The following is a 12834-nucleotide window of genomic DNA, read 5'->3' as shown; positions in this document are numbered from 1 at the left end:
TCGGAAAATGGCAAACGGATCTTTTGCAAAGCTTCTTGATGACAACAAGCTTTAAGGCCCAAACTACGCCTACTGGTACAGGAACCTTATGCTGGTCCTAGCTTCAGAAAAACTGGACAAAGTGGCAAAGAATCCTGCCCCGGAGCATCCGGGAGACAGGGCTTCTAAGGCCCGAAGGAGAGACTATCAAGAATGGGAAGAGAATAACCCCCTTGCCCGGTGTTACATCATTGCCTCCTTGTACAACCCAATACAAAGGCAGTTCGATCAGATCGAACTTGCCAAGGACATATTGGACAGTCTCAGGACGATGTATGAAGAACATAATCGTTCAACTCGACAAAAGGTCTTGAAATAGTTCATGACCGCACAAATGTCAAGGGACAACAAATTCACGGCCATTGTCTTCGGATGATGGGATACATCAACGAACTAGAGGCTCTTGGATCCGGGTTGGACCTTGCGACCCAGATAGATGTTATCCTTAATTCTTTGCCTCATTCTTTTAATCCGTTCATCATGAACTATAACATGAACAAACTGAATGTCAGTTTGCAAGAACTCAGCAATATGTTGCAAAGAGCCGAAAAATTTATTAGAAAGGATGAGCCTGTAGCTATGCTTATAAAAGTTAGCAAAATAGGCAAAAGATAGAGGAAGGCAAAGAAGCCTCAGAAAAAAGCCACCAAGGGTAAGAAGCAGAAAAAAGACAAAACATCGGATGCTTGTCACTTCTGCAAGAAGACCGGCCACTGGAAAAAAAACTGTCCTGCCTACATGGAATCCAAGAAAGGTAATTTCGAAACTTGTGTTATAAAAACCAATTTTTTGATAGTTTCTGTGTCCTGGTGTATTGACTACGGCGAAAGTATGGATTTCACAGCAATTCTCCATTAAAGATCTTGGAGAAGCCTCCTATATACTAGGTCTTCGACTCTATAGAGATAGATCGAAGCGGATAATAGGATTATCCCAATCTGCCTACATTGACAAAATAGTCAAAAGATACAGCATGAAAAATCTAAGAATGGAAATGTTCCTTTTATGCACGGAGTCACTCTCTCCAAAAAGATGTCTCCTAAGACTTCTAAGGAGATTGATGGCATAAAAGACCTTCCCTATGCCTCTACCGTAGGGAGCATCATGTATGTCATGCTTTGCACTCGTCCTGACATTGTTCAGGCAGTGAGTGTAGTAAGTAGATTTAATGCAAACCCAGGGCAAAAGCACTGGACTGCTGTGAAAAACATACTTAAATACCTTCGAAAGACAAAAGAGTTTTGTCTAGTGTTCGATGGTAGCTCATTCCAGATCCAAGGGTATACAAATGTCGATTTCATGTCGGATCCAAATAATAGGAAATCTACATCTGGATATGCTTTCACGATAGGATCGTGTGTTGTTTCCTGAATGTCAGCAAACAGAGATCCTGAGTAGCAAATGTTAGACAGTTTTGTATGCCCTTAGCTTCAATCAAAATTGATGTACTTTATGAGTTTATTGTAAATGAATAAAAGTACATAATTGATTCATATTCCCTTGGTATGTTTCTGTGTATTACCCTTAAACTGGACACTTATTGAAACTCGTGTTAGTTTAAAATGTTCACAACCAATGGGTCGGTTTGGGAGACCTATCCTGACAAAACTGACACTGTGGTGCCACCAAGTCGGTTGAGGTGACTTGACTCAGCTACCGGGGTGAGACCCTAGGCACATACAGTGTGGGATTAATTGAATCTTTGAACTGGACCACATTTCCAGTATTGCCCTGGACCTTAGAAATTGATGGGCAAAACTGGAAAATTACACCCGATCCCTAAACTCGATTATGATACTGCACTAGGTGTCGGATCAGACTGTCTTTGATGTACCAATCAGTGAGATCCTTAGCGAAGTCAAAACCTGTGTATGTTGGGACAATCCGAAAATTCATCTGAGTGGTTGATCATAGTGACAGGATCAGCCCCTTTGTCGGACAAAGGTAATGATCGGGGATGCGCTCTCACTGTTGGAAACCAAGACTGCCGGCAGCCGTTTTCAACCGTTGAAATTTGTTTTGCAAAATATATTTTATATGAGATATAAAATTATACATATTATGATTTCTAAAATGTTTGCAAAAGGTTTTAATTCCCGGGATCCATATAAGTGGATATTGCAACTTGTTTTGCAAAATATATTTTATATGAGATATAAAAATATATATATTATGGTTTTTAAAATGTTTGCAAAATGTTTTAATTCCCGGGATCCATATAAGTGGAGAGTGCAACACTGTTCCTTGCAGCCGAGGGAGAAGTCTTCTCTTGTCGGGCAGTGTATAATCATTATGGGCTGAGAGGTTAAGTGTAAGACCATTGAGGATAATACATGATGGGCTAATCTTGCATCTGCCCACAGTCCCTAGGTGTTACAAGGTGGCTTGTCCCAAGGACCACTTAGGGTAAGTATTGGGCCCAAAGAGCCCATTTGATGGGTTTCAGGGGGTGCACTATCTTTAACAGTGTATTCGACCAGGCCTTGTAACAAAGGCTGGGCCGAACCCATGTGGCAAATGTGTAGATCAATGTTTGGGTCCCACGCCATACAAGGAAGCCCAATTGGGCAGCAGTTAAGAGGCTAAGTGAGCACATAAGCTTAATGGGCCAAAAGCCCATTTCGAACTGGGCTATTAATTTAGATAATTAAAGGGGCGAATTCTGAAATAAATTACCAGATAGGATAGGGTCTTAACCCTATCCACTTAGAGAGTCCAGATCTGAATGTGATTCAGATCTAAAAACCTCTTAATGGGATTAGGATAAAGCTAATCTAATCTGCAGATAAGATAAGGGTTTAACCTTATCACTAGAAGAGAATGATGATCCAAATATGATTTGGATAAGCACCTCCTAATAGGATTAGGAGCTGATCTTTTCAAGTTAACAAAAGGAAGGAGGGGGCGGCAGCCTTGAAAAAAAACAAGAAACACATCAGATCCTCTTCAGTGCTGAAATCAAGAAGAGAGAATTCTGCACCCTGTGAATACTCTCTTGCCGCCCTGTTTGCCAATTCGATCTCCAGCTGTGGGAGAAGTCAATATTGGATCTTGACATCAGTTCTTTGAGAAATGACTGAAAAGGGAAGCTGTGCTCACGTTCCATCCTGCTGTTTCTTGTGAATGACAGAGTTCTTGGGGAAGAACACTACTGATTCTGCTCCATCCTGCACTGCGCCATTTTCAGTGGGAACAGTCTTTGGATCCTTCCTTGGGCGTGAACACCTTCGTTGGGAGATATTACTTCTCCGTATCAGGTATTATTCTCTCCCATTCCTTTTGGTTCAGATCTAGTTCAGTTTAAGGTTCAAGATTGATCTTTGAAAATATGATTTTCTAAATAGGGAATGTGATTCCCAGTTGAAGGGAGAAAAAAATTTTTGAAATTCGCCCCTTATTCCGCAATTTTTGGGCGTCCATGGGATGGATCTCTCATTCCCTTCAGCAAATTGATAGTCCACAATGCAAGCCGAACGCATTGTCGTAAATGAGGTTGCCTTATGAATGAAAGAGTTCATTCCTGAATTTAGAATTCAGTACATCACCCATTCCACTGTTGTATGACAACGCTGGACCTATGAGAGGATGATGTTAAGAGGTAGCATCAGCGGAGAATGTGGTAGACCCATTGACTAAGCCACTGACACATAAAATGTTTATGAAACACATGGAAAGTCTAGGACTCCGATTTGTACCTGATTGAACCTAAGTGCAAGTGGGATCTGTTAGACAGTTTTGTATGTCCTTAAATTCAATCAAAATAATGTATTTTATAAGTTTATTGTAAATAAATAAAAGTGCATATTTGATTCATGTTCCATTGGTACGTTTCTGTGTAATATCCTTAAACTGTATACTTAATAAGACTCGTGTTAGTTTATAATGTTCACAACCAGTGGGTCGGTCTAGGGAGACCAATCCTGACAAATCTGATACTATGGTGCCACCAAGTCGGTTGGGGTGACCTGTCTCAGCTACCGGGGTGAGACCCTAGGCACATACAGTATAGGATTAATTGAATCTTTGAACTGGACCAGATTTTCAGTATTGCCCTAGACTTTGGAGATTGATGGACAAAATTGAAAAATTACACCTGACTCCTAAACTCGATTATGATACTACACTATGTGTCGGATTGGGTTGTCTTTGATATACCAATCAGCGATATCCTTAGCGGGGGTCAAAACCTAGGTCTGTTAAGACAATCCGAGAATTCATCAGAGTGGGTGATCATAGTGACAAGATCAACCCCTTTGTCGAACAAAGGTAATGATCGAGGATGCACTCTCACTAATGAAAACAAAAACTACCGACAACCGATTTCAATCGTTGAGATTTGTTTTGCAAAATATATTTTATATGAAATATAATATATATTTATATATATATATATATATATATATATATATATATATATATTATGGTTTCTAAAAGGTTTGCAAAAGGTTTTAATTCCCAAGATCCATATAAGCAGAAAATGCAACATTGTTCTTTGTAGTCGAGGGAAAGGTCATCTCTTGTCGAGGAGTGTATAATCATTATGGGCTGAGAGATTAAGTGTAAGACCATTGAGGATAATACCTTATGGGCTAATCTTGCATCTGGACACAGTCCCTAGGTGTTACAAGGTGCTTTGGCCCAGGGACTGTTAGACAGTTTTGTATGCCCTTAGCTTCAATCAAAATGATGTACTTTATGAATTTATTGTAAATGAATAAAAATGCATATTTGATTCATGTTCCCTTGGTTTGTTTCTGTGTATTACCCTTAAACTGGACACTTATTGAGACTCGTGTTAGTTTAGAATGTTCACAGCCAGTGGGTCGGTCTGGGGAGACCTATCCTGACAAGGCTGACACTGTGGTGCCACCAAGTCGGTTGGGGTGGCTTGTCTCAGCTACCAAGGTGAGACCCTACGCACATACAGTGTGAGATTAATTGAATCCTTGAACTGGACCAGATTTCCAGTATTTCCCTAGACCTTGGAGATTGATGGGCAAAACTGGAAAATTACACCTGACCCCTAGACTCGATTATGATACTGCATTAGGTGTCGGATTGAACTGTCTTTGATGTACCAATCAGTGAGATCCTTAGCGAGGTCAAAACCTGGGTATGTTGGGACAGTCTGAGAATTCATCTGAGTGGGTAATCATAGTGACAGGATCAGCCCCTTTGTCGGACAAAGGTAATGATCGGGGATGCTCTCACTGATGGAAACCAAGACTGCCAGCAGCTGATTTCAATCGTTGAAATTTGCTTTGCAAAATATATTTTATATGAAATAAAAGTATATAAATTATGGTTTCGAAATGATTTGCAAAAGGTTTTAATTCCCGGGATCCATATAAGTGGAGATTGCAACACTGTTCCTTGCTGCCGAGGGAGAGGTCCTCTCTTGTCGGGCAGTGTATGATCATTAAGGGCTGAGAGGTTAAGTGTAAGAACATTGAGGATAATACCTGATGGGCTAATCTTGCATCTGCCCACAATCCCTAGGTGTTACAAAGTGGTTTGGCCCAGGGACCACTTAGGGTAAATGTTGGGCCCATAGAGCCCATTCGATGGGTTTCAGGGGGTTCACTGTCTTTAACAGTGTATTCGACCAGGCCTTGTAACAAAGGCTGGGCCGAACCCATGTGGCTGATGTGTAGATCAATGCTTGGGTCCCACGCCATACAAGGAAGCCCAACTGGGCAGCAATTTGGAAGGCTTAATGAATACATAACCCTAAATGGGCCTTAAGCCCATTTTGAACTGGGCTAATTTGATTAGTCTTTAAGGGGCAAATTCTGAGATAAAATCAGCTGATAGGATTGGGCCCACACCCCATCCACTCAGAGAATCCAAGATCTAAATGATATTTAGATTTGGAAACTTCCTAATTAGATTAGGAGCTGGTTGATCTAATCTACAGATAAAGATAAGGATTATCCCTTATCTTAAAGGGACTTCTAATCCATATATGATTTGTGTTAGCAACTCCTAATGGGATTAGGAGCTGATCCCTTTAAGTGTATAAAAGGAACAGAGGGCGGCAGCTTTTAGACACAACATCCAACAGACACAAGTCTAGTCTTTAGAGTTGAGATCACAGAGGAGAGAATTTTGCACCCTGCAAATTCTCTCTAGCCGCCTCCTTTTTGCAACCGCCGCCTATAGCAGTTCGATCTCCATTGTTTGGGAGATATCAATATTGGATCTTGATTCCAATCTTTTGGAGAAAAGATTGGTAAGAGTTGTATTCACTAGCCATCTATGTGATTCTTAGGAAGAATCAAGTTCTTAGGAAGGACACTACTGATTCTGCTCCACCTTGCACTGCGCCATCTTTAGTGGGAGCAGATTTTGGTTTCTACCTTGGGCGTGAACTCCTCTATTGAGAGATATTATTTATCTGTATCAGGTATTATCTCTCTCTCCTCTTTTAGTTCAGATCTGGTTCAGTTTATGGTTCAGGAATGATCCTTGAAAATATGATTTTCTAAATAGGGAATTCGATTCCCAGTTGAAGAGAAAAGAAAAATTTTTGAAAGTCGCCCCCTTTATTCCGCAATCTTGGGCGTCCATGTGATGGATTTCCTATCCCTTCAGAGACCACTTAGGGTAAGTGTTGGGCCCATAAAGCCCATCTGATGGGTTTTCAGGGTGTGCACTATCTTTAGCAGTGTATTCGGCCAGGCCTTGTAACAAAGGTTGGGCCGAACCCATGTGACTGATGTGTAGATCAATGCTTAGGTCCCACGCCATACAAGAAAGCCCAACTAGGCAGCAATTTGGAAGGCTAAGTGAATACATAACCTTAAATGGGCCTTAAGCCCATTCGAACTGGGCTGATTTGTTTAGTCACTTAAAGAGGCGAATTTTGAGATGGATCAATTGATAGGATTGGGCCCAGACCCTATCCACTTTGAGAGTCCAAGATCTAAATAAGATTTAAATCTGGAAGCCTCCTAATCAGATTAGGAGATTTTTGATCTCATCTGCAGATAAGATAAGGGTTATCTCTTATCAGTTAAAGGGACTTCTAATCCAAATATGATTTGGGTTAGCAACTCCTAATGGGATTAGGAGCTGATCCCTTTGAGATTATAAAAGGAGGAGGGGGCGGCAGCCTTTAGACATGCAATCCACAGATCCTTGTCTTCAATGCTGAGATTATTAGAAGAGAGAATTCTGCACCCTACAAATACTCTCTTGCCGCCTCCTTCCTGCAACCGCCGCCCTCAGCAGTTCGATCTCCAGTTCTTGGGAGAAATCAAGATTCGATCTTGATACCAATCTTTTGGAGAAAAGATTGATTGGAGTTGTATTCACAAGCCACCCAGTTGATTCTTGCGAATGGTTAAGTTCTTTTGAAAGAACACTGTTGATTCTGCTTCACCCTGCATTGCGCCATTTTCAGTGGGAGTAGATTTTGGATCCTTCCTTGGGTGTGAACGCCTCCATTGGGAGATACTACTTCTCTGTATCAAGTATTATCCTTCCCTACTCCTTTTGGTTCAGATCTGGTTCAGTTTATGGTTCAAAAATTATCCTTGAAAATATGATTTTCCAAATAGGGAATTCGATTCCCAATTGAATGGAGAGAAAAATTTTTGAAATTCGCCCCCTTATTCCACAATCTTTGGGCGTCCATGTAATGGATATCCTATCTCTTCACAAAAAACAGAGGAGATTATCACACTCGATTTCTGGTCACCATTCGCATCACCCATCGATGCCATTTCAGTCTACGAAGTTGGTTCTGCCCATCACACACAAAAAAGTTCCAACCACTGCACTACCGTTCTTCAACTACCACACCAGCACACTTGTAATCACCACAAACTTGCCCTAGCATACATTCAGCCACTTCAAACACCACTGTACTGAGAACAGGCAGATTTAAAACCACATAGAATCCCTCTTGAAACTGCTCATTAGAGGGTTCAGACTACCATGACTGCACCTACTCAACCACCACAGCTGTCACACATGGTGACAGTAGTCCACACGAAAAAAAAAAAAAAAAAAAAAAAGTTTTTTTTTTCTCTGTTCACTCAAACTGTTCTACTGTTGACAGCAGTCCACTGAAACCCTAGAAGTTGCCGCAGAAATCTGGGTTTCGCCCAGTCTTCTACCCCTGATTTCTCACAGCAGAAAAAAAAACGAAAATAAAAGAAGGGAAGAGAGGAGATTGATAGAAAGCTGTAATCAACTTCTATCATTGGCACTCTGATACCATGATAGTGTTATTCAGTCGAACTGAGAAAATAGAAAGAGAGAAGAAGAAGAAGAAGAATACTGCCGAACTGAAGAGACAAAGAGTCTAACCCAGTTGACCATGTATTTAGGTTTGACAAAAAAAAGTGTACAAAGACAGAAATGCCCCTGCATATGTAGGAGGCATATAACTAATACAAAACTTAGATGGAAAAGACTAAAATACCCCTCTTTAGTCGACTATAACAGAACTATACAGGGGGTGATTAGAAGAGGTAACAATAGAGTGTAGAGAATGAATTGTAGAAATTTTAAGAGTTGGCTGTGTTGGAAAAATGTATTCTTTTGATAAATAATGTGTTGGAAAAATGTTAAAGGAGGTCTAAAGATTTTATGGAGTGATTTGTGTTTTTTCTAAAGATGTGTGGTCGTATTCTGAGTTTTTGTTTGTAATGTTTGTGATAGTCTTGTTTGAGAGAAGTTAGGGACCATCTGATAACAGATGAAATGGCTGAACAGAATGACTTAATGCTTTGTGTTCAAGTGGATAAATTTATTAAGGTGGTTGTAAGCTCCTAATAGCTGAAACTGAAGTTGGATTGATTAATATAAAACTCAAATGTTTTTTTATTAAATTATTTTATCCACTAAAAGACAAAGTAATAAATCATTCAGTTTAGACACTTCAGCCATTATCAGAAGGCCCCTTAGTCTTTTTATGGGGAGGTGAAGGAGTTATTTATTTGGACATCTTGTTATGACCTAAGATGGTATCTTTCTTCCATCATTCCTTATGAAATTCTATTAATGAAAAAAATCATACTTATACCCATAAGATAAACCACAATGAGTTTGCATTTAACAAATGATCAGTCATATCATGAATTCTTTAATAATCCATTAAAAAATAAAGGGAAAATTACACTTTACCTCACAGTCCATGAAAATATAATCATAAGGAAGAACTACAGAAGGCCCTTGCTCTCTTTGATAAGTTTTACTTAGAGCCTCAAAAACTCGGTCAACTGCTTCTTCCCCATTCTCACAAAATTCAACAACAGCACCTAGACGAGAAATAAGGGATGAATTCAGCCTGCGCAATACTGCACTATCTTCAACAATCAATATGTTCTTTCCACTCAAGGGCTTCTTGTGGTGCTGTTGCAAAACTCCACAATTGGTTTCTGCATAAATCTGCTCTGGAGATAGACTGGGATCTCTAGATGGTTGTGTGACTTCTAATGTGGCTTCCCTCCTTGGTTTGGGTAAATGAAATTGGATTGTACCACCAAATTCTGGTAGCAGACTTAGTACTCGGTATAAACTCGACCCATGAAAAGGCTGGGATACAATTTGCTCATATGAAGCTAGCATGTTTTCTTTGATGCTTCTCAAATCAGGGTCACAAGTAATTGATTTGTTTAACCAAACAACCATACATTGAGTATGATTATAGAGCTCTCTATTAAAGTTAGCCACAACTGAACGCATATCCAAAAAAGGTCCAGCACTAACATCAATCACAATCAGTAGGAAATTTAAAGCACTTCTAAAACTTGCTCTTATGTGGAGAGGCAGAATGTAGTCAGATCCATCTTTGATACTTGCACACCCATCTCTTACTCCGACATTAGGATTATATGATGGTGAATTGCCCAAGCTATCACTAAGCGAACCCAATTCAGATTTCCCTGACGAACTGTAATGGATAAGGTGCAACTTGTTCTTCATCCTCTGAAGGGTAGGTGATAGATGTTCCCATCGACTTAAAACCGATACTTTAATGCCTAGGCTCTCCATCAACTTTTGTGAGATCCGTCTCCTTTCATCACCTTGAATTAGGAGCACAACATGAGAACCTTCTGACCTGAGACTTTGGTTCCAAATATTATACCCCAACTGATATGAATCATTTAAGTGATCAACTTGTAATTTAGTATCTTCCTCTTGTACAACAGGAACAGTTGTGGTCCCACTTGTAGCAAGAAAAATGTAAAATTTAAAGCAAGTGCCTTTTTCACCAATCCCCTTATTTTCAATTACTATCTCTCCACCCATAAGACGTACCTGCAACATAATCTTAAGTTATAGAAGAAATATGAATAAAAACACTATTTGAAGATCACAGATAGAGAGCCACTAGGTTGAGTCAACATTTTAGTCTTAGGCATCCAAAATGCCAAGAAAGTAAATATACTTCAAATGCTGCAATTCATACAAAATTATTGCATCATTTCATAAAGGTATCTCAATGGCCAAAGGGTCTTATGCCATTCTAAGAGTAACAATAAATTATATCCATGACCAACTTTAATATAATATCCATGTAAATACAAAGTCAGAAGCACCTATCGTCCTACTTACCAATGATTGAACTATACCAAGTCCTAGTCCTATGCCTTCTTGTCCAAGATCAGTTTCCTTGACCTGAACAAAATTCTCAAATACAGATTCTTGCTTCTCTTTTGGAATTCCTTTACCAGTGTCATCTACCTCAAATACAAATTCTGTAAAATTTGGATTTTGTTGGACTGGATGAAGTGAACCCAATTTATCATATGCTTTATTACTCTTGTAAATTAGTCTTGAGAAGCAACTCCAATAACCACCACGTTTAGAAGCAAGTATGCAATTCTCTAGGCTTGGTTTCTTAGCCCAAGCCCGAACTGAAACATGGCCCTCTGATGTAAACTTCACAGCATTGCTAAGTAAATTACATAGTATCTGCCTGAGTTTCCCACGGTCACCCTTAACAAGAGAAAATTTGAAAAGAGAACCATCATAAGAATCCAATATAACATCTATTCCTTTCTTCACACCAATGGGATAAAACAAATCAACTACATCCTCTAGGAGTTTTGCCAAATTGAATTCTTCTTCCTCAAGTTGCATCTTTCCAACTTCAATTTTACTTGTATCGAGAACAGAATCTAATATCCCTGAAACAAAAATTTTCAGCAAACATAAACATATATAATTAATCAATGAAAACAACATAAATTCACAATCTAGATACAAGTGTATAAGAAAAAATGTTGTATATTGAAGACATAATTGAAAGCTGAATTATTTGCATTTAATGAACCTTGAAGATGATAATTGTAGAATTCTTCACATACTCTACCTTATGCAAAAAGAAATCAATGTAATCTACTATAAATGCATGGCATTTAACCCATCTATCATTAAAACATGTAACTATAGTAAAAGAATTATCTAAATTGCTCTTAAATAAGATATATGAAATTCCATTTCATAAATCTCAGTTTATGGCACAACCTATAAGATTTTGTAAACTGAAATCAATGAACAAATGATCAAAACCAACTTATCTATTGCATTATTTTGGCCGTTAATTTAATATAAAATGTAAAAATGGAAGAGCAAGATCAGAAACATATAAGCTTACGTAAAAGATCCATTGCATTTGCATCCATTTGTATCAAATTCCTCTTTAAATCAGAATCAGGGGCAACCTCATGACAACAGAGCTCAATTGAAGTAGTAATTGCAGAAAGAGAATTACGAACATCATGGTTAGCTCTAGCAAAAGCAAGGCTCTTGTTCATACTTTTCCTCTCTGCTTGCTGAGTAGCCTCCATTTGTTTTATTAGAGCTCCACATAGGAAAATCTCTCTTCTTGCGGCTCTAACAATGAATAGAACGAAAAAAACAATGGAGAGGACAACAGAAGCGAGCATCACTAACAACAACAAAAATGATAGCTTGTTGTCCCCATGAATAAGGTCAAGTAATCCCTTCTGAGGAAAGCTATACACATAAACCTACAAAACAAATTATAGCAACTACAGTAAAATTGTTGAGTTACATTCAATGGTTTGAAGTTGTAGCCTTAATCTAAAATGAATTAATAGTAGTATGGAAATTGAGCCATCCACTCTTTGTTTTCTTTTTTTAATGGTATCCATACTTTGGTGTCTTTTTCTTCTCCTTTATTTCATTCTGTGACTAAGAGAATAAAGGATCTCACAAACTAAGGAACAATGATAATAAGAGAAGATAAACCACCTTAAATTTGGTATGTTACAACAGTAAATATCTCAAAAACTAAGTTACAATAGTGAACATGGAAGGCTGATGTTAAGTGAATAAAACTCCAAAACATAAATCAGTAAGAGGTAATCAGTTGCAACCTTATTTTTCAATGACATATTTGTCCATTCAATTAACTATTATGGTTATTGATTCTCCTGATTATTTTGCCCTTTATGCTTCAATTGTTTGCATTACAGTTTCAATTGCACACAAATGAATTAGAATGCAAACTCTAGATCACTTTTGCTCCTGATTTTAATTTTACTTCATCTGCACTGCAAAACAAAATAAAACTTAAGGGCCAATACAAGACCTACAATATTTCAGCCCCATGGAGGGAGATGATACAAACCATCCTCCAAGTAGAAGACCCACTAGGCCTCCACATTGACCACATGTTCAGTTTCAAAATTAACACCAGCCCTATACCCCATCTTGTATTGTTAGTTTCCCCAACTAATGGTATCCATTCAAAGTTTTCGATTTTTAATATAAAACTTACCCACAAATAAGGGTTTATTGTGGACATACATC

The 12834-nt window shown here is 38.6% G+C and overlaps 1 protein-coding gene across 1 annotated transcript in view; it reads right to left on the bottom strand.

The window, feature by feature from the left end:
* CKI1 (Signal transduction histidine kinase) overlaps window positions 1–12834 on the bottom strand; it is a 28181-nt gene that overhangs the window by 10442 nt on the left and 4905 nt on the right. The window contains exons 6-8 of the mRNA XM_088976391.1: window positions 11654–12029; window positions 10609–11183; window positions 9175–10311 (exon numbers count right to left, since the gene is read on the bottom strand). Coding sequence (XP_088832517.1) covers window positions 9175–10311; window positions 10609–11183; window positions 11654–12029 — 2088 coding nt within the window. The remainder of the gene's footprint in view (window positions 1–9174; window positions 10312–10608; window positions 11184–11653; window positions 12030–12834) is intronic.

Source organism: Nelumbo lutea, chromosome 3 (assembly GCF_056320005.1).
Source record: "Nelumbo lutea isolate HS-2025 chromosome 3, American lotus-T2T, whole genome shotgun sequence".
Lineage (NCBI taxonomy): Eukaryota > Viridiplantae > Streptophyta > Magnoliopsida > Proteales > Nelumbonaceae > Nelumbo > Nelumbo lutea.
Note: the sequence above shows the minus strand (reverse complement) of the source record. Positions and strands in the feature narration are given on the sequence as shown.